Source organism: Rattus norvegicus, chromosome 1 (genome assembly GCF_021556685.1).
Source record: "Rattus norvegicus strain SHRSP/BbbUtx chromosome 1, alternate assembly SHRSP_T2T, whole genome shotgun sequence".
In the NCBI taxonomy this organism is placed as follows: domain Eukaryota; kingdom Metazoa; phylum Chordata; class Mammalia; order Rodentia; family Muridae; genus Rattus; species Rattus norvegicus.
Genome location: NC_141534.1, coordinates 202,736,781 through 202,759,983, shown reverse-complemented (window position 1 = coordinate 202,759,983; position 23,203 = coordinate 202,736,781). Strand labels below are relative to the sequence as shown.

The 23,203-nt window shown below is 45.6% G+C and overlaps 1 protein-coding gene across 2 annotated transcripts in view; it reads right to left on the bottom strand.

Moving 5' to 3' along the window:
• The window catches only part of Dock1 (dedicator of cyto-kinesis 1), a 509,283-nt gene that overhangs the window by 158,845 nt on the left and 327,235 nt on the right, over positions 1 to 23,203 (bottom strand). For both annotated transcript variants that reach the window (NM_001143858.1, XM_087561118.1), the window contains 1 exon segment: positions 19,513 to 19,607. In NM_001143858.1, coding sequence (NP_001137330.1) covers positions 19,513 to 19,607 — 95 coding nt within the window.

Sequence of the window (23,203 nt, the reverse complement as noted above, 5' to 3'; positions counted from 1 at the left end):
ACTAGCTGATCTCCCGCTTCGTCCCCAGCAGTGCAGGGATGGGTGAATCCCCATAATTCCATGTTCAGCTTTCCGAGAGCCCAGAGTTGTCTCAATGCAAGGTGATGAGGACAGAGGAGCTGGCTGCATGAAACATGAAGCGGTTTTGTCTGACTTGTAAAGAAAATCCTTACAGGAAAATAAAGGATATTCACTACCAGCAGAGTTTACTCAAAGAACAAAAGAACAAAGGTTTCTCTCTTAAAGAAAAAAAAGTATATGAAATAAATTTCCAAAACCACAGAAATTTTCCTGAAAAAAAAAAGTGTGTGGTGTTTGATTCAATGTTAAGGTCACTTTCTTACAACTCTGCTATAAGGAGAAATTGGGGGAAAGCCACTGCTGTGGGCGAATGAGGAATGAGGGAGAGAAGCAAATATTGCCTTTGCATGCGATAATCCTTTATAAATTGCTGGGCACGTCCGATCTTCCTGAGCCATGAGCAGGAGGAGGGCTGCAGCATCCTCTCAGCACTGCAGTATGGCAGGGGATGGTCTGGAAGTCCGGGCTGGGAGCCTGCCTTCTATGCCCCATCCAAAGCGCAATGAACAAGGTGAACACAGGGACAGGCAGCGGTGAGCACCAACAGATTTCTCTGAATCAAAGCTACATACGCATGCCCAGACATTTGCTCAGCAGGTAGGGGGGAGGCTGTGCCGTTGCAGAGCGGGAATACGATGCTTGCCCATATAATTACATGGCCTGGTGACCTCAGGTCGTGACCTTTCCTCCACATGGCACAAAACTATGGCAAAGAGATTAGAATGGAGTATGGGTGGGGGTGGGTGGGTAAACGGAGTGGGGATTTTTAAAAAGAGGGCATGTGCTCTGGACCCAGGCAAACCTGGTTCCAGTCTTACTGATTAACCGGAGATTTTGCTGTGACCAAGGTCAGCTCCATCACCCCTGAAATCAGGACCACTCTGCCTGACCTCTCTGGCTACTGGGAGGGTTTTCAATAAATAGTGCAACGTGTGAAGTCCAGACTAAAAGCTCAATAAATGCTAAATGCTTGGTGATGAATTTCATGATCTTTGATGACAGCCTATGCAAAAGTCACACAGAAGTCTAATCATGTTCTCAATACCACAAATGTGACTTATTATGGAAAAAAAACCTGCATTTAGATTCATACCTGTATGTGGAAAATGAGATACTGGAAAATTACCAATTACAAAGCAGGAAGGAGAGCATCTGTCAATTCACCATGCATTTCCTGAGAGCTGGCATATTCGGGGCATCGTTATCAGCTACAGTGGGACACAGTGGCTCCAAGAGACTCTGTGCACTCAGGGAGGCTTCAGGTTGTTCAATGCCTGATCACTGTCATTGATCCTATTTGCCATTTAGGAAATACTCTTCATTGTAAACAATGCTCAGAGCATCCTGGACTTGCCAAAATCAGTGATTAGACTCAGACCAGAAAGAGCCTATCATGTCGAAGAACAAAATAGTTTACCCCTCTATCCAGTCCCCTCTCCTGCCAAGCAGGAAAGTACTTTACGTTGTCAGGGGGTACTCAGGATCAGTGCCCTGGGACTAGGAAAGGCTAGAAGCCTGTGTAGTTATGTTGGCCTCTTCTATGAGTTTCTGAATTTAGTAACCCAGTGTTCCTTCACCCTTGCTTAATTCTCTCAGACCAGGCAGGAGATGTCAGGTGGAAACAGATAGCTGAACTTCTGGTCCACTGAACTCAACCCTTGCTTGCTTCCTTGACAATATGTTCCGAAAACTTTAAAAATACTTCAAGATCTATTCCTGTGGCTCTGTGTATATGTATGTGTCTGTCTGGGGATGCATCAAGATGAACAAAGATGTCTCAGAGGCTAGAGGCTTCAGATCCATTGCTTGGTGCTAAATTACATATGGTTGCAAGCCACCCCAAGTGAATGCTGGGAACACAGGTCTTCTGCAACAGCAGCTCTAACTGCTGAGCCAATTCTCTAACTCCATTTCCTTGGATCTTAGAGGAAAAAATAAAACCTTTGCTCTTATTTTCCTGAGGCCCTAGAAGCATGGGTATCACCTTTCAAGGGTTCATGCAGACCGAGAAACTGGAGAACTACGAAGGTTTACTCATTTAAGCATCTGATGTTCTACTTGGGAAAGGCAAACTCATGTCATTGCTGTCTCTTCCTTCTAAAAGAGAAGTGAACAAATTTAGGAGAACCTATGTGCAAACTTGACCATTCTCAGTACTGTCCAAAGAGGTACTTACTGTCTTACTTGCTATTTCTGTTGTGGTGAGGTAAAAAAAAAAAAAACTGGAAAAAAGGCACTTAGGGGAGGAAGGGATTATTTGACGTGCAATGCCAAGTTACAGTCTATCTTTAGGGGTAAGTTAAGGCAGAACCTTGTAGCTACTTACTTATATATACACACAAGAGCAAAGAAAGAAATGAATACATGCATGCTCATTTGTTTGTGTTGAACTCAATTTCTCTAGTTGTACAGATCCACCTACATAAGGAATGGTATTGCCCACAGTGGGTTGGTTCCCGCATCAATGAACTTAATCAAGATAATGTCACAAGGCAAGTACACAGGCCAATGCATGCAGATAGCCCCTCAGAGAGACTCTTTCCCAGGTGATTATAGATTGTGTCTAGTCAGAATTGAAGGTAAAAAATTATAAATACTAATTGTATTTTAACCTATAAGATAGTGAAACCATAGGGTTCAGATAACTAGCCCTGAGTGACAAGGCCATGAAACTCTACAAGTGGAACAAAGTATGCATACCTAGTGGATTCAATTAAGTTTGTTATCATAAATTAACTATTTATAGAAATATTATGTAGGACAAAAACAAGGAATTGGTAAAAATCTTCACAGGTAGAAAGCCCTTTGCTAGATGCTTTCAGTTCTTACTTGACTTCTGAGGAACAAAAGCTGACTTGTTGTGGATTCCCACTTCAAGGAAGGCACCGTGAGCTATGCACCAGGACAACCGCACTAACAACCAAATGAGGAAGAGAAGCCTGACCTGTCCATGGCCTTCGGAAATGGGTGTGCATTTGTATAGGGCGAGAGTCATAATAAAGTCTGTCTGATGTGTATGTGCCACCATTATTTATTATTTGCAATGCTGGGGATTGAACATAGAGTCTCATGCGTGCTAGGGAAGACCACTCAGCTATGTCCCAAGCTCTGCATGCACTACAGTTTTTAATCTCAACCATCTGCTTAACAACTGGGACTAAATATGATTGCATTGGATGATAGGATTTCACAATATTGTAACTGTAGAAACTGCATCAAAGGTTGATGCTCCAATGCCATCCTAGACTTTTTCCCTTTTCTGAAAGGAAACTAAGTGTATGCCTTGTGAGCTGTCTCCCAATGCCCACACCCACCACACCCAGAGGCAGCTGAGACTAGAGTCTCTTAGCCATGGCTGCTAGAACTGGCACTAACAGTGTATGAACAAGATCAGTACAATGCATCCAGTCCACTGGATTCCCTAGCGCTGCGTGCACTAGCCAGCTGCGTGCTAGCTCTAGGGATGTACATCTTATGTCTCCGAGGAACTAGCAAGGTGAAGTCAGCCACCGGGAGTGGTCTGTCAGATTCGCCATTATGTGAGTTCTATATTCTCTTCCTGCACTCTGCAGTAAGAAAGTGGAAATGCAATGGCCTGCTCTAAGGAGTGATTGGACTAATCAAGTTTCACTTTGCTGCCTCCAAGACTTCTCAGCCCAGATGAAGAAGGTCTGAGAAGACATGTCTACCTCTCAATAAAATGGAAAGAGGACCGAGAGTTGTAAGTCATTTGCTTCAAGTGCACCATAACTGGGTCCTGGGCTGTCCATGAGCCACCAGGTATCCTGAGTCACTTCTTTGTGGGGACAAGAGGAATTGAATTTGAGAAAAGAAATAGGAAGCAGGGCCTTCTAGGAATTTGAAGCTGGGGCAGTAGGGCAGCTGATCTGGAAAGACACCTGAACATTATGAAACTGGCTTTGAGGGTTGAAAAACAAGCAACAGGATGTTTAAAGAAGCCTACTCCTCAAGAGACATACAAAGAAGAGCTAGAGGGGCTTCAGATACAAGTCACCTCTTTGGGGGAACTCTGCCTCCTGCATGCCATCTCGGCCACAGGGCCAGGCCGCCACACACACCTGCGGAGGAGGAACCTAAGAGGGCTATTTTGAGAGACCAGTGGGTTTTGACGGCTAATAGGGTTTGTTGAAGCTTAAAAGACAAAAATCCATCTAGAAATGTTCACAGGAGAGTGACTTACAGCACTTATTTAAAGTGATATATCTTTCTAGACTCCTGAACTCATGAGTCTCTCCCAGACTGTATGTAACACAGCATGAGTCTCAAGGCTACACAAGGAGTCATCCGGTGAAGGATCCAAGGTAAATGCCCAGGGTATAGTTAACATGGGTACTCCACACATGTAGATGCCCCCCCCATATACTACTTCCTTGACCCCTTACTGCTAATGGCCAAACTTTAGTCTTGAGAAATAGAAGCCATATAAAGATTCCTACATTTGTACACATGTTGAGTCTCTCCCCAAGTGTCTCAGTAAATCAACTCGTCCATCAAGGCCATCCCTCTGTTGCTGTAGGCATTCTAACTTCCATCAAATCCACTTCCACATCACCTTTTTCTTCCTCCATCAGAGTCTTCATAAGCACAGCCCACTGCTCTACCACCAAAGAAACAAGAAATACAGAAAAACTACCATGGTATCCCAGATCCCTAGACACACCCTTTCTATGAATCGAAGCACCATGAAACTCAGAGAAGGCACACACATGCTAGCTGCATGGGGATGGACAGGGTTGACATCAGCAGTGACCTCTACTTTCGTAGGCCACTTCTCTGTTAACTGGCACACCTTCTCTTAGGAGCTAAACATTGTCTTCTCTCTGCTGGTTTTCCTCTTGCTTTGACTCCCCCTCCCAGTTCCCTATGCTGTGTGGACTTTTTCATCTGTTTAGCCATGGGGGCTTCTGTCTACCTCTACTCCTTGTCTCTAGCAACATTTTTTTTTCTCCCTTGGTGGTATCGTGCTATTATTAATCGTGTCCTAAATGGTAAGGTCTAACTTGAGTGTTGAGGCCTACTTGCTAGCTGAGCCCTTCTACTGGTTGTCTCCTGACAGTCTGCAGCGGACCATGCATTCCCGATTGAAAAGCAAAGGATGAATACCAGTTCTTGGTGGAGAAGCAAAGAGATTCCATACATAATCCTGCTTGTGGCCTTCCGCAGCACACTCTACACACTGTCTTATTTCTCAGCCTTTAATTTTCTTCATAATTAAGTGTAAACATAGTGTGATTCCTCTCTGGAGGAGGGAGGAGGGGGGCACTGAGCATGATGGGAAAGAGTGCTTGTGAATACTCCCACCCTGTCAATCTGCTTCCCGGCACATCAAAAGATCTGCCTTGGCTAACCTTGGCAATAGGATGCCTTTTTACTTGTACCATTCTTACTCCTTGTAGCCAGGCCTCAGCTCCATTTGGTTCTACCTGGAAAATACTTCAAATACCCCAGTTTTTCCTCTCCAGAATGACCATGTAATTCTGGGACAAAACCATCTATGTTCTGGATTATTCCAGAGCTTCTAGTCAGCTCTCCAGCTTGAACCCCTTTTCATCCTCCTTGCTCTGATGCCCAGTCTCTAGGGAGCCTAACTTTGATGTCATGTTGGGGTTCTAAAGCCTGGATTTCAAAACAAATCCAGAAACTACCTATACTTAGAGGACCTTTCTCTGCCCCAGGTGACTACCTCCGGCTCCTGCACCCAGCTCCCGTAGGCATCTATGTAGATATGGTTTCTTTAGCCTTGGGGACCAGCCCAAATCCATTCTGTAGGCAGAATATCAGTGAGAAATAGAGCAATGCCTTTCACTATGGTTTCTGGCAGGTTTCAACCTACTTCACAATACTGGGAAGGTGTATTAGACCATGACTTATGAGCAAACTACATTTAACTATAAGGGCAGCTTATAAAAGATCAACACAACATATTCTCCAAACCTACCTGATGTCCTAGGTTTAATATCAAAGATAAAGACACCCACTTTTCCATTTGCTCCATACATGCCACCTCCAACTCACCTGCAGGCTGGTGCCTGATTGGAATCCTGCCCTCCCAGTGATGACTAACTTGAGTTATTCAGTAAAAAGTCAGTCTGCAGAAGAAAAGCAGATCCCAGGAACACCAGGGAGAATGGCAAGGAGCCAGCTGCAGGGTGGCAAGGGCTGTGCTTGGGGGCTTTTGGAGGAAGAGTCAAAGCTGTTGCCCACTGCTGCTGGCAGCCTGATCCTCTTCTTCAGGGCAAAGGGGATTCTTATCAAAGGCAAAGGCCAAAGGACCTTATGTAAGGCAAACCACAAATGGAAGGCACTTACAGTTCAGCCCCCACCAAAAGAGCCTGCAAAATACTCTGTTATCTTTCTAAACTCCATGATCCTCCCCGAAGCATCGTAAGTGCAGAGTTCAAGGCCGTAATGCTACAAAAAGCTTTTTGTGAACACAGAGAATCCTTGGCCCAGGGAGGCTATGCGCTTCATGGTGGGAAAGTAAAGGGCTCTCTGACCAACCTTTCCCAGTACACTCCAGTGAGCACTTCCTATAGCCATCATGGTGATCACTCCTAGGTAGGCACAGAAGAAATGGCAACAGCAGCCACAGGTTAGATGAACTAGAAGCACAGGTCCCTTTCCTGTGAAAAGCACTGAGGCAAGTGGGCCAGACACAGAGAGGCCTCCTTCCCCTCATGGGGAGGGTGAGTATTTATTTATACATACAAATATGAATGACAAGCCCTATCCAGCTGTTCCCAAGTGCCTGTGCACCCCCAGCCTGGAGCCAGTTGTCCTGGGTGTACAGCATGGGCAGAGCTTGCAACCACACTGCTCGTAAACAGGCAGGGAAGAGGAGCCTGCAGTGTGGGCTTTTGTTTTGGACCATTAGAATCCACTGAACTGAAAAGATCAAGCTGTCAGAGTTCATTTTCTTCCTAAATCAACCAAACTGTAGAATAACACAAAATATTTCACTTTACAACATAATTTGTATCTTCAATTTACTCGCAGCTCTGGGAATTTGACAGGTACAATATTAAGTAAAAACCCCTTCCTGGATGCCTTATTCGAAAGGTTAACCATGAAGCAGCCAGCTCCAGCAGCCAGCAGCTCCCTGCAGCTCCTGGGCCTGCAGCAGTGGATGCTGCTCTGAGCCAGGTTTACAGGCTGAGATCGGCAGGAAGGTGCTGCAGGTGAACTTGGGACAACTTCCAGTTATGGAAATTCATTAATTACTAGATCGTCAGGAGCACAGGAAGGAATCTTCGCTCTTGCCTATTGGCATCTACGTTAATTTCTTTGTGGACCCAAACATAAGACAGTATGTACACCTCATTTCTGTAGAGGATCTGCCACAGAGGATTTCATGTACTTATCAGTTGACTTCTTGATATTTCCTATGGGTTGGGGGATGTAACTGCGTTGGCAGAAGGCTTGTTTCGCAGGCACAAAGCCCTCAGCTCAAGCCTCAGCACAGCATGAAGCAGGTGTGCTGGTTCATGCCAATAAACCAAACACTTGGAAGGTAGAGGCGGGAGGCTCAGAAGTTCAAGGTCGTCCTCAGCTGCGTTAGGAGGATTTCTACTGACACTTGTTATTTTAGACTGGCAGTCACAGGAGCCCTGTTGAGTACCTACTCTGTGGTAGACAAAGCACACCGCAGCCTCGGAGGTTGTTGGTGAGATTTCGAATATCTAGATAGAGTATTCCATTCCCACTGCTGTGCCCAGAGTTTCATATAAAACACAGTGAATACCACATGAAAGGGGCCCCTATAAGGAGCAAGGATGGAGGACGTTGCCTTTCTTGTTCACACTTTGATTCTCTGAAGGAATTGTAGTGGGCAAGGTTAATATTCTTTTACAGACTTGGGCATGTATTCCACATTTAAATTTGTAGAACTCGAGAACAAGGGTCAGGGTGGATTGAAGATGGAGACAACAAATTATTCAACCTTATTTTTAACCTTGTGACAAGCAGGCAGACAACCGTGGGCTTCCATACTTAGTACTGAAGACAAGCGCACTGTAAGAATAGCGTCTCTTGGAGACACTGCATTGGAGAAAGGTGAAGCCTTGCTACCTGGACAGTTACCAGAGGTGACTCTAGTCAGTGTCTTTCTGCAAGGGAAGACAAAATTTAAATGTCAACCAACAGAAACATTATGATGAGAGGAAGCGCTGCAGTTACTGAGCTGAGGAAAGTATCTGCAACACGCACACACACACACACACACACACACACACACACACACACACTTCTATAAGGCTCTTTCCTAGAATGTGTGTGTGTGTGTGTGTGTGTGTGTGTGTGTGTATGTGTGTAAAGAACTGTTAGGGTGGAAAGAAAGAAGGAAGGAAGGAAGGGAGGAAGGGAGGAAGAAAGAAAGAGGAGGAGGGAGGACAGGAACTAGGATTCTATATCGTGATAATACTGTCACCAAAACTAAGCATCATCTACACCATCATTTCAGTAGCACAGCAGTGACTCCCATTTCCATTCTTCAGTAAGGACCCATCTATGAGCAAGCCTTTGCCTTTCACTATTCCAATGGATCATCCCAAGGAGCTTTGAGGGCTGGAGGAGTCATGGCCCACTGCTCTCAGCCTAGGAGCAAGCCTGGTTCCAGTCTGCTCCGCTGCATACATTTCTGGTAACCAATGCGACCTGCCACATCCCACAGCTTCATCTGAAGCCAGCGTGGGGTCATCTTAAGAGCCTGTAGCTCCGACATGCCATGGCACTGAGGCAGCCCCACAATTCCATAGCCTGTGCTTGGGAAGAAAGGGTAACTGCATAAGCCAATGAGCTTCCCAAGTCCCAGCCAATCACATATAACTACCTTAATGAAGAGAGCCAGCGACACTGACTGGCTTAATTGCAAATCAAGCAAATCTGTAAGTTTAGTATACTCAAATGCCATAAGAAATGAGTGTGATCATGGGGAAAAAAAGGGTTTCATTCTTCACAAACACCTTTGATGCATGAAAGAAGTATTTTTCATCTCCATGGAAATGTTCATGTTTCTAATGATCAATACCTATGACCAATTTTTCAGATATGGAGGAACGAAGGCATTATCTCACATCCATAGAAATGGCCAAGGGAATAGCTCCCGTGGTCACTCGTCAGAATTTATCTTGGTAAAGCTAAGGCAAGCAAGTGAGTTTTCTGGACATGGCTGTCATGGGTGCGCTCTGAGATGCAGGGTCCTCTGAGGCTTCATCCCAGGATTCCTTCTCGCTGCCACTATTACATGGCCTAATGATTCCTGGGCACCAGTCCACCATATTGGGCAGATTTCCTGCAGAATCAATGTGAAGATGTACTTTCATAGAGTAATGCTGTTCAGACGAATTGATGGTTTCATAATTCCTGATAATGATTTTATAGAACTCCTAAACTGATACAAGTGATCTCAAACCCCCTACAGAATAAAAGCCGCAAATAGAGCTCTGTAAACCTTCATGTGTCATGGGCTAATGGCACTAGGAAAAGCAAACAGGCTTTGAGCAAATATACAACAGATGAAAACATTCCTTCTAGGTTAGGAATGAGGCCACTACCCAGTGACTAAAGGTCATAAGCTAGAAATGGGCTATTTACTGTAGGTGTAAGGACAGAAAATAAATGCTGGACTAGTTTTTCTATATATGATTTCAAAATAATAAGACACAAGATGGTTTGTCTCTTGACAAAACCATCTTAATGTATGACATAAAGATTATTGCTTTAAACTTAAAGTGACCTTATAGGGCTAGAAGGCAGACAATGACTGCTCAGTCAGGCATGTCTCAACGGGAAGATATGTAAACAATTCTGCTGTAACTCCTTAAGTTTTATCGGCCTGTGACATGAACTATTGCCTTAAGCTTATGATGAACTTATGGAGTGTAAAAATGCTTTAAAGACGATACGATAAATTACCCTGAGAAAATATAAAAATTAAGAATAACATTAAGTAGTGCCGTGGCCCTTTCCTGCTTCATGCAGTATGTGTGTGTGTGTCTGTGTGCGTCTTTCTTCCTCTTTCTTTTCTTTTTCTTTTCCTTTCCCCTTCCCTTCCCTTCCCTTCCCTTTCTTTTCTCTTTGACTCACAAACAGTCAAGGAACTCTGAGATTCTCATCTGACAGGGAGAAGCCTGAGTCAAAGTGTAAAGATCCCAAGGAACTATTTCTTTTCCCTGAGCTATCAGTAGGAGTCCATTGCCAGAAGCAATCAGCTGTTGGACTCTAAATAGTAACAGAGAGTTAAAGGTCAGAGGCCATCAGCTTCTGGTCTGCCTATCTGGATCTGACCTCAGTACCTGACCATTGGGGCAGGACCCAGGCAGTCACTACAGGTCGGGCTGCCGTGACATGCTCTGTTCACATTAGCCCATTCGTTCCCGTAACACTCCTCCCATTTTTGTTCCAATTCTTTTTTTTCTTTTACTTTTTTTTTAATTTTACTTTTCTTGGATAATTTATGTATTTACATTTCAAATATTATCCTTCTTTTCCTCTCTCTCATACTCCCTCCAGACTCCCCCTGCTTCTATGAAGATGCTCTCACTCCCACCCACCCCCTCCTACCTCAATGCCCTGGCATTGCCCTACACTGGGGAAATGAGCCTTCACAGGACCAAGGGCTTTTCCTCCTATTGATGCTGGACAATGCCATCCTCTGCTAAATATGTAGCTGGAGCCATGGGTCCCTCTATATGTATTCATTGGTTGGTGATTTAGCTCCTGGGAGCTCTTGTGGGGTTGGTTGATATTGTTGTTCTTCCTATGGTATTTCAAATCCCTTCGGCTACTTCAGTCTTTTCTCTAACTCCTCCATTGGAGTCCCCTTGCTCAGTCCAATGGTTAGCTGCAAGCAACCTCATCTGTAACATTGTTCTAATCCCCCCCCCACCCCGGCCAGGGCCTTGCGCTCGATAGGCAAGCGCTCTACCGCTGAGCTAAATCCCCAACCCCTGTTCTAATTCTTAATGAAGAATTTTACAACCTAGGGAAATTTCCAGACTCCTCGTAGCTGACCAGTGGAGGGGTGTGGACTGACATGGTGATGTTCTTTCCTCTTTGTTGTGGACACTGGGCCAAAAATAGCTTAGGGGGAGAAAGGATTTATTTCAGCTTACACTGCTAATGAGCAGTCCATCTTTGAGGGAAGTCAAGGCAGGAACCAGAGGCACGATCTGAAGCAGTAACCAAGGAAGAACACTGCTTGCCAGAGCTTGCTCTGGTTCATGTGGGGCCATCTTTCTTATGCAATCCAGCCCCACTTGCACAGAGATGGTTCCACCCAGAGTGGCTGTCTCCTTCATTAAACATCAGTCAAGTTATTTTTCATTTTTTTTTATTTAAGCAGTCTTTTCTAATTGAAAAAAATTTATTCAATATGTTTGGTCGTGTTTTTCCTTCCCCAATTCCTCCCAGATGCTTTTCACCTAAGTTATGTTTCTGTCGCTGTGCTAGAACACCATGACCAAGATCACTTAGGAAGCTGTTCTGACAGGTGGGTCCGGAGCATCCCTGAGCTCCGCTCAGTAGATGCCAGAAGCCCTCTATCCCCTAAACACATTTCCTCTAGGTAGGGAGAAAAAAATCTCTATTCATTTAGCCACCAAAAGGATACCTAAGCCATTGCCAGGCAACCCAGTAAGTTTGTTGTTCTGGTTCCCTTCAAGGTTTTTGTTGGTTTGTGTGTTTGTCTGCTTTGGATGAAGTCCCACTATACAATCTACACTGTCTCTCATATACTCCATAATCCACACTGAACTGACCGGAAACTTTGCTCTTTCTGCCTCTGCTACAGTCATTGTTCCCTCACCTGGTCTATCTTAGTCCCCAGCCAGTGGAGTCCCTTAAACTGTATAGATTTTTCTAGGTCCCAAGACTGTAATGAATGAGAATTTAGGATAGGTCTAACATAGGAGGTTGGGGTGGTGATGGGGGGCGGTGTGTATGTGACAGATGGCTATGAAGAAATGTTTTCCCTCCAGTTTGTTGGGTTCCTAGAGATGCCCCATGCACTTGACAGAGAGGACACTTGGCTTCTGCCCTCGTGAAATCCAGTACCAAGTGCCAACGGGCAGAGATAGACAGTTGCTGGGAGCTCACAGCATGGCGCAGAGGTGTGCACAGCCTCAATATTTTCTAGCAGATGCTGCCTTTTCAAACTCCCTCTGAAGTGAGTGTCCCTAAGTAAGAGTCCTGAGAGCCCTTCATCACTGCCAGCCCTTGAAGAGCAGTTTGATTTCTCATCTTGGAATTAAATAAAGAGGCAATTCGAATCAACCTCACTGGTAGAAAATATCTATGCTACGTGCAATAAATTAGTTATAAACAACCAGTTGAAGTCAGAAAATGGCTTGTTTCAATTACGCAAAGAGCAAAATAATTAAAAATAGTCAAAAGAACATGATAAAGAGGAAGGGGTTTTTTTGAGAGGTAGAAGGGGGTGGCTTGGTGGTTCCCACAACTTGGGGAAGTTGGCTTTGCTATACTGTCCACACCACACGCAATTCCAAAAGCTATTGAGGGAGAAGAGCTCACGCCCTCATCTCTACTCCCACCAGCTTCTGCAGATAAAGGCAAAGGAATGTAAAGTCTGTGGGATCGTTGGTGCTTTCTGCACATAACAACCCCCAGCCTCATTCCTGGGCCCAAAGCTACCTGTGTGAAAATTCCAACACACCAAGATGGCCAATCTCAAAATTGCCACATGACTTTACTTAGGAAATGAGCTAGAAGACTAGAGACCTCTAGAGGACAGCTTGTGGTCTCAACTGGAGAACATTTCAGACAGAGCCCAGTTCATTAGAAAGAGCATAGGTTCAAAGACAGAGTGTGAGCCAAAGTTACAGGAAGCACACTGACCTCAGGGACCCTTCCTTCTAGAATGTTTGTGACCAGTTTCAATGTATCTTCCTTCATTGAAAGTTGATCCTCCACTAGTTATGCTGCCATGGTGCAGATGCCAATGACACAAGGAAAAGTAATTGGTGGAGGAGCTTAAAACTACTATGAAGGGTTGGGGATTTAGCTCAGTGGTAGAGCGCTTGCCTAGCAAGGGCAAGGCCCTGGGTTCCGTCCCCAGCTCCGAAAAAAAGGAAAAAAAAAAAAACTACTATGAAGCTGCCAGGAGCACAAAGGCTGGAAAGCTAGGTGATACAAAACTGTGGCTAAATAAATACAAAGTAACAAGATAACTAGAACCACAGGCTTCAAAGAAAGATGTCAAGTCAGAATCCCAGGGTTGCTGGAGCCTAGAATGCTATGCAGTCTGATGCTCAAGATGCACAATGTTTGCCAGCCGGGCCCTCCAGACTCCCCTGTCTTCATAAGGCTGGGCTCCACTGTTCAGGCATCTCTATACCCACTCCCACCTTCCTCAGCCCTAGGCACAGTAAGGCCAACAACTACAGTTCCTCTACAACAAGGAAACCAGTAGGGAGCTATCTCACACCTGGCACTCCAAATGTCCTTTCTGAGCACTGACATGATGTATTCTAGAAAATCCAGTGTTGCTAAAGTGGAACCCCTTCCATAGCTTAGGGCACATGCCTGATTAACATTGGCAGAGAGATCAGCAAGCACGCTATCTGATGCTGATGGATTTTACCCAGGAGTGAGAAAATATATGGTATTTAAAAGAAGAGAAATTGCTACATGGACAAAGCCGGCACGAGCATCTTAACTCATGAAATGTGATTTTTGTATTGTGTGTATTTAGTTGCTGAAAACCTAAGAGCTATATTTATACATGGAGAATATATCATGGACAAATGCTGTCTGAATCAGTAGGGAAAGATGGAGGATCAAGAGGGGGAAGAAGAGGAGGAGGAAGATGAGGAATAGGAGAAAGAGAAAGAGGAAGAAGAGGAGGTGAAGGCCACATAAAATGGCTAGGCTGTAGTCACCCAGGGATAAGGAGAGGAGTGTGCTATCTTGAGGAGGAGACTGCAGACATATCCTGGTCAATTGCCAAGAGGCCATGATAGAAAAAACCATGACAGGGTTGGAGAGATGGGTCAGATGTTAAGAAAACTGGTTGCTCTTCCAGAGGACCAGGGTCAAATTCCCAGCGCCCACATGGCAGCTCACAACTGTCTGTAAAACTGACAACCTCATATGTGCAGACAAAATGCCAATGCATATAAAATAAAAATAAATAATAATAAAATAAAGCCAGGTGATGGTGGTACATGCCTTTAATCCCAGCACTTGGGAAGCAGAGGCAGGCAATTCTCTGTGAGTTCAAGGCCAACCTGGTCTACAGAGTGAGTCCCAGGACAGCCAGAGATACATAGACAGAGAAATCTTGCCTTAAAAAACAAACAAACAAGTAAAGGAACAAAACCAACCAACAAACCAAACAAAGAAACAAAATCCAGGACTGACACATACATATGAAATAAACAACAACATTATTCTTACAAACTGTAGGTAGAGGTAAAATTCTAGAGTATGAAATAACAAATGTCAAGATTACATAGTTCCCAATACAGGGGACTTAATAATATATTTTGGTGCCTGACCTCTGGTGCTCAAATGCTCAACCACTAAACAAAAAAGAATAAAGCAGGTCAGCCAAATCTATACTGGGGGCCAGGGAGATAGTTCAGTCAGTAAAGTGTTTGCCTTGAAACCTTAAAGTTCTGAGTTCTGAAGCTCAAAACTCAAAAGAGAAGAGTCAGATGTCCTGGCTCATAATTGTAATCCCAGGCCTGGGGAGAAAGGGACAGGCGGATGTCTGCAGTGTGCTGACCTAATGGTTGAGTTTCTGGTCAGTAAGAGATCCTGTCTCAAAGATCAAGGTGAATGGCCCATGAGAAAGGACACCTAGGATGTCCCTTGGTCTCCACAGGCATGAGTACACACATAGACAAGCATACACATGAATTTTTTAAATTTTTTTTTTTTTAAATTTCAAGCTCACCTTCCCAACAACTCAAGTTACAACCAACCCTTGTTAGGGCCCCTGAACTGAGTGGTAAGAAGTGTTCGTTTCTGTGGGAGGCACCATTAGTTCTCAGCAGATGGTCTCCCTCTGCCACTTTCTTGCTCAACATCTCACAGGGAAAGACCCTCATGATGAACAGTAGGTGTCTTCTGGTGAATAACAAGGACCGTTTCCTTGTCCACCATCCAGCGAGAATTTCGCAACCCCTGTGCCTTCCTCTAGGCCTTCTTTTACAGGGCACTTCCATTGCTGACTACAGGAAATTTCCAGGCCCACTCCATAATTTTATACCCATGGATTTTCAAAAGTGTTCTATGCAAGTGTGTAGCATGTGGACCGCTGTTCATAACCAGTCTCCTTTAGACTCTAACTCAGCCCAAAAGAGACCAGCCAGCCTCAGACACAAGATCCACACTGACGTGAAGGCATATTTGAAAACACTGATGATGACAGCTGTCAACAGTGATGGTCCCGAACAGGAGAGAGTGTTGATTTCACTTAGTTTCCTCCTGAGCGAGGAGGGCCTGCTCCTAGCAAGGCCCAGGGGGTAATTTCAGCGGGAGTGGTTAAAGTTTCAAAGATTCCGTTGCCAAGTGTCAGCCACTGGTGAATGCAGAAACAGTTCTGCTACCTTCCCTGTAGTCGGTATGAACAGGAAGCTGAATTCTACCAAGCTATAAAATCATCCCCAGTACTGTCCTTTTCCTCACCCAGTGCATAAGGCAGAAATATGTCTCACAGGCCAAATGAAAGCAGTTCATAACATTTCTCTGAGGTGAAGGAGAGTTGTGTCAGACCTCCTACCAGGACCCATCCATGGCGAAATTCCAGTGGGCATAATAGGGACACAAACACACATGGGGTGAGTGAGCCCAAGCCAAGGACCAGAGGAGCCAAGGCAAATGTACACATTCCCAGCAGCAGAGAACACATTCCTAACTTCGTGACAGAGCGTGCAGCTGTGGGTTGTGCCACATACACTCACAGCACCAATAAAGAAAAGACTGCCATTCGAGAGCCGGGGCAGCTGTAGTGCTCAGCCCCTGAATGGAAAGGCACGCTGGGGGCTTCCAAGGAAACAGCACCCATGATGTTCTGAGTAGACTGGGAAGCGCTCTGGAAGCCAGCACACAGACACAATCTGACTGCTTCTGAACTGTGCTTATCTTAAATGTCATCTTGCCACCTGGCACTATCACACTCTAAGCTCAGGGCTCTAATGTCAGGCCATTGGTAGTCTGTCACCATCGTAACATGGCAACCAAGCAGTGGCTGTCCTTGGGTTCTTCACGCAGTCCCAACATCCTTGATTTGCGAGCTTGTTGCACCACATCAAATGGGTGCTGTCTTTAACTCCATTTTACAAGCCCTGAACATCAAGGAGCAGTTTGTTCACAGACAAAGCCGAACGAGATCAGGGATATTTAAGAGACCAGAGAGGCTGATTGGGTCGATTTCTAAGCTGTGGGTGGTAAAACTGCATGTCCAGCTGTGCCATTAAAACTTAAATACAGACTCTGGAAGCTTCTGGGAACCACAGTTTAGTGTATTATACAGAGGGAAGGAAGGCTAGAGTGTGCTACAAGGAGAGTGACATGAGCAAAGCTGGCAATGTGGGACATAATCAGCCACAGACAGACACACAGACACATAGACACATACACAAACAACACACACACACACACACAGCCACATACATACACACTCACACAGCAAAGGCAGGCAAAAATCATGAAGAAAACATATGTGATGATTAATCTGGACTGTCACCTGGATGCAATGTAGAATCACCATGGAGACAAACCCCTGGGAAGGTCTCTGAGGCACTTTCTAGACTGGAACACTTACGGTGGGAAGATGCACCGTGGATGTGCGTGAATGGGCTGGGGACCCAGACTCAAGCTAAAGGAAAAAGGAGATGCATACCAGCATTTACCCTGCCCAGCTTCTTGGCTATGCACTGTGTGACCAGCTGCCTCACACACATGGCTTTCTGCTGCCATGTCCTCCCCGAGAGGCTGGACTGCAGCTTTGAACCATGATCGAGAACAGAAACTTTCTCCCTTAGGTTACTTTTGACAGGTATTCTATCATAGCGACAAGAAAAACAAAACAAAACAAAACGTGTGTGTGTGTGTGTGTGTGTGTGTGTGTGTGTGTGTGTGTGTGTGTGTGTAATGGCTACATCTGGTAGTTGTTCAGTCCAAAAGAGTGAAATTTCAGAAGTCCCAGTCTGGTGATAGAGTCCCGAAGATGTCCTAGAAAGCTGTCATTTATAAATCCACTTTGTATTTCCAAAGAAGGAGGTTCTAATACTGGCAAAGGAATGGCCTAGGAACAGGAGAGATGAACTTGCTAGTGAGTGCGAGGAGAACAGGCAAAAGGCAAAAGCAAAAGCTTCCTTCTTCCAGTCCTTTTATGTGAGCTGCCACCAGAAGCCTGGGCCCAGATTTAGGGTGGGTCTTCCACTCAAATAATCCAACTTGGAAAAAAATCTCTCATAGGTGTGCCCAGATGCTTGGGTTTAGGTGTGTCTCCAGACGTTTGGATTTAGGTAATTCCAGATAGAGTTAATCTGTCACCAAGTTTAATCATCACAGCATATATCTAGAAAGCAGCAAGAAAGAATGAGCACACCAAGTCAAACCTGAAAAAGTCTTCATGGTGAAGCTGGCATTTAAGGGAAGGTATGGGTCATTAAATGTGCTGTCTCCAAAGAGCTGCAAGTACCTGGCCTCTGGCCTGGTGGAGGCAAGGGGTCAAGATGTTTCTGATTCAGTTTCTCTTTGAACTTCTCATCAGGCTGCCCCTGCACCCCCAAGTGCGAGGATTACAGGCACATGCCTCCACACCTGGGTTCAGACAGCACTGCTGGGGTCTGAGGAGCAAGCCCAGTACTAGTGCATGGTGGGTAAGCATGCTCCAGGTGAGCTACATCCCCAGCCTGGAAAGAGACTCCTTTACACATCTTAAGAAGTGATACAAGGATCACTTGAAAACTATAAACAACCTTTTGATCTTAAAAGCATCACAAAAATAGACGTATGAGTATATTTTATGCTCTCCCCGGCAGATTGGTGGACCTTTGAAGGGAGAGACAACTACAGGGAACCAGTCACATCTGAGCTTTGTTAGAGGACTTACCGCTTGGGCTATGGAATGCACAACCTGAGCACTGACTGGCACATGGCTGTCCTTCTGGGCAGAGCAGAATCCAAGTCCGCCCTTGGGATCGTGGCAAGGAGTCCACACCTGCTACATCCCAGTGTTCAGCAGCCTACTATAAGCAATGTTGCGACACTATTCCTGAGTCTGCACGATGGTTTGTGTACATGGCTCTGAGACAGTGGGGATTTGTTTGAGGTACTGATGATTATTTGTTTGTTCGGTTGGATGACAAAGAGACCCATTAAAAGCATTGTTCCAGAAGAATTTGGGATTTCCAATCACAAAAATAAATCCTAAGGGCAGAAAGGAGATAGGACCCTGTGGAATCGCATCTCAGGCTCCAGAGTAGGATGGGAATGTCACGAGACAGCCAGAGGGCTACGCAGCATGGTAGGTGGAAAGATAGAAACAGAGGCCAAGACCCCTGTTTCAACCAATCAGGAAAGACCCCAGCCTGATGGCCTGGACTCCCCGCCTCGTCTTGCCCACCAAGAGAGAGCTTGGCTACAGCGGTGTGTGACTTGATAGGTACAGCATCCCCTCAGTGGAACTCTGTCAGAGGTCTGCTGGAAATGAGGAACACAAGGCCCCAACACCAACTCTACTGTTATGAGAGAAGCAGAACCCAGGAAAGGTCCCTGCTGCCACAGATTACTCCACAAAAAGGCAAAAAGGCAAAGCCAGCCAGGCAGGTGTGGTACTCCTAACCTGTTCTACCAGTGATGGAAAGCTGGGAGCAGGAGGATCAGGAGTACACGGCTAGACTTAACTACATTGTGAATTTGAGGCCATCCCAAAATACACCGGACTCTAATGAAAACAAACCAGAACCCAAGAAAAAGTCAAAGCCACAGGGAGCTGTAAGCTAACACTTCAAGGAGAGGCATGAACCTATCAGAATGGCTAGAGTACACCCAGGCCCCTTCTTCACATTTATAGCCAAACTGACTTCTGCTCTCACCAACAACCTTAATCCACGACCCCCATTGAATCCTTCTTGTGTCAGATTTTGTCAGTAGCAGCTGAGGGCAGTCCTGGTTCTTGCCCTCCAGGGACCTATAGACTGACTTAGCAGCAGAGCTCCATGCTGGCATAAGGACATTCTCTTGATCTACATGTGCACAGTTCCATATAACCATGGCGGCATAGAAGGCACAGAGTACCTAAGTAGACACCCGAGAACCCAGCCACAGCACCGCTGCCACCAGATGTGATGGAGGCAGGAGGTGAGTTGCAGGATGCAGGATGCAGGATGCAGGATGCAGGATGCAGGATGCAGGATGCAGGATGCAGGCTGAACTTACTTGTTCTGCATCGTGTTCATTATCACCCAGTCAAAGGGGTAGACATTCTTCCCGATGAGGTTCTTAAACATGATGAATGTCTCCATCAGAAAATCCTGCAATGAGACAACACAGCAGTGAGGCAGCCCACCAGGAGCAGGGTGAACCCTCTCCTTGATGATGAGATTATAAAAGATCCCATTATTTTTAGCTGAAGGAAAACATTCTAGAAGAAAATGAAGATGTATTTCTCTCGTGCTGTATACTGCTTCTGTCTGTTTACCTGGGCACCTCCTGCTTGAGATAGCTTTTTCAAGGATAGATGTTGAAATAGTCCCTGGGAAAATCTCTCTGGCAGTTAAGAAAAGATCCCCAAGGGTTACAAATATACATTTGTGCCTCTTCTGCTTACAGGAAAACATGGATTTTACAAACCTATCAGGCAGGCTGTGGCATTCTCTCATGTTTATCCTAAATCCATTTTTCACTACATCAAAACTCCCAGAGATTGGTATATTGTGATCCCTACCCTTTCTTTTTGTAATTTAAAGCTTGCCTTGACCTTGTGCACACATGCGGCAAGCAGGTGACCACGTGAGTAAGGAGACTTTTTGCCCAACTGCTCTATAGTTAAGCCATTCAGGGATACCGCTGGAATCGCATGATCTTTGTGTGGAGCTCCCAGATCAACATAGGGCAGCAGGATTCAGGGGTTGACTGCTGTTGTATGCCAATTACACATGGGCAAGGAAGCCTCTGGATACAGCAAACTGGTAAGCTTGCACCAGCTCCCTTATTCTGGTTAGAATTAAGAGTGGTTCCTATTTGTGAGGGCAAGTTAGTTTTGCTCTGTGCTGTTCACCTGAGCCCTGGCAAGGTCTTCCGAGAAGCCCCTGTGTGTGCTCAGGAACCAGGATGAGAAGGGGAAAGGCAACAGGGAGTTGGTTTAGAAAAAAGCTAGATTTGGCCAAATGAGTGGACCTTTCTCATAGTGGACTCTATGGAATCATAATGAAGTGTTGGCTAAGAAGGGCATGGGAGAGAATAGAATTTAAGGAGCCAAGAAAGCAATTGCCCTAGTGGGAAATGCTCAGGCAGCATCACTTGCAAAGAAGCACAGGTTAAACTTTAAGACAGGGATCAGATGGTGGGCAAGGTTCACATTCTTCAGGGACTTCTTCTAGGTTCATTCTGTTGCAGAACGAACACTGAGCAAAAGCAATGTAGGGAAGGAATGGGTTTATCTCAACACAACTCAATTATTCTAGCACTTAGCTTCCTATTTTGTCAAGAGTTTGGAACTTCTTCGGATGGCTGGATTGTATACTTTGCAAGCTGCTCTCTTTTTGAGTGGAATTGCTGGGTCTCCTGCCCACCCCTCTGGTTAGCCTAATAATTGAGAGGCAGAGATGGGTTTACCTGCTTAGGAGAGAAGCCATCTTTTCCTAGTGTCTTTCTTTCCTTTCTATGATTCACAGGCCAGCACTTAATTAGCATTGCTCGGGTGATATATGATGGACCTGGGCTAATCAAACAGAATGCAGTCTGCAGTGGGAGCTGACCTCTTGGGATGCTTACTTATAGGGCTGAGTGACTCAGTAGTCAGGGTGGGTCCAGCAGAGCTGATGAGGTTTACAAAGAGCTCCACCAAAGCCTTGGGTTCAGGAGTATTAAAAGAGAGCTTCATCATTCACTCTACATCCAATCCTTTTGCAATTTGCATTTGAATATTCATAGGGTGTCCAATATGGTGAGTGGTCAGCTCTAACAAAGCTGCAGGTGTGTTCTGGAGGCAAACAACAGCTTCTCTCTATTTCTAACCCCATTAATTTGCTGAAAAAGTCACCTACATCTGGAAGGCCCACATGATAAGGGCAGACGCTGCTCTCACAAAGGATCCAAATTCAGCTCCTGGCACCTATGTTGGGCAGCTTTCAACTGCCTGTAAGAGCTCACAACTCTTGCTCTAGAAGACTGAGTGCCATCTTTTGGCCTCTGTGTACCATTCAAACATGCTCTTTCTAACACACACACCACAACACACACACACACATACACACACATACACACACACACACACACACACACACACACACACACACACACACACACAGAGTGGAAGAAAGACAGCAAGGCAAACAGAAGAGAATAGAGACACACCAAAGCTCAGGGTGGTGGTCCATGACTGAAATCTCAGCACTCAGCAGACTGAGATGGGCTAACCTAGGCTACAAGCAAACTGTATAGAGCAACCTGGATAGGACTCTGAGTCTGGGGGTGGTATAAATATGGGGATACGAAATTCATTATAATTGACATCTGTGTGTGACTCCATCATGGCCTCAGAATAAAGTTCACCCAAAACATGACGGCTCTGAAAACAAATAGGCGACAAAGGATGGAAGGTTGCTGGCGCAGCCCAAAAGAGTTCCTGGCTGGTGTATTCCTCAGTGGCCCTTGAGTGTCTCCCACAAGAAACTCCTGCCCACTATAGGATCAAAAACCCCTCCTTTCATCTGCAACCCTTCCTTCCATCATCACCCACTCTACCAGAGAAACCGCCTCACTACTGACTTAGCCTCACTTGTTTTTTTTTTTCTCCCAGAGCTCAGATGATAAGGGTTCCCTGAAAGGACCAGCTATGAGGCATGCGAGTTTGTTCTGCTTGCCATGGCCTTCTACAGCGCTGATAAGAACATCGCTGGGAAAGGAGTCTGCACGCCTAGACTGATAGTCCAGTGTAGCTTCCTTGAGGCTGCATAGCAAAGGGAGTGGTCCAGAAACCGAGCTCGGCAGGTGTGTGGGGCCTGTCTCCCCTTTCCACCTAGAGTGCATGCCGCATGGAAACTGGGCAACACTTGTGCTGCTGGCGTCCCACGGACAGCAATACCTTGGAGACCTTGAGAGTCTCAACTGCAGAATGTGTCTGAAGCAGGCACGTCCATGCTGCTGGCATTTCTGCTTCCCCTATACCCACTAGCATCCTTGCTCCCCACTTTCCAATACGCCAGCCTGGTACCATCCAGAACAGGCTGATGGTCAAATGGAACAGACAAGGTAAGGTACTATGAAGGGGAGGTGCCTAGGTCTATCTAAGGGGACCCTGACAGTTGCCAGAAAGAGGCTCTTACAAGGTAATTACCAAAGCAGCAAGAAGGCAGGAAAGGATTATAACAAGAGGGCCTGAGATACATGGACTTGCCTGACAGCATGCACTCCACAAGGACTGACTACCCAAGAACCAGGTAGCATGTGAGAAGTTCCGCAGTACTGAGTTTGTCGGTGCATGCCATTCTCTTTCCTAGTCTTTAACACACCCCTCGCTCAGCACTGCCTCCACCTGCTCTGTCCCTGCATATCTCGCTCTTCCTCCAATACACATTCGCTATGGTGTAATGGCACAAAAGCCCAAGGAACCTTGGACCTTGGGTTTCTGAGTGTCATTACTCTTGCTATCTACATAATGAGTCTTATACAAGAGTTTATCTTAAGGAGGTATCAGGATGGGGCTGGTCTCCAGAAAGACTAGAAGATGAGAGGGATGGAACTTCCAACCCTACATACACCAACACGGATAGGGAGTTAGGGGGAGGAAGGATTATGCTAAAAGAACAGGCAGACAAGACCAGAGGGAACCGGGCTACTGAGAGTCTTCTGGGGGAGAATACAGATGGTCTAAATGCCCACCCCTGCCCACTCTGTCCTGTGTAGC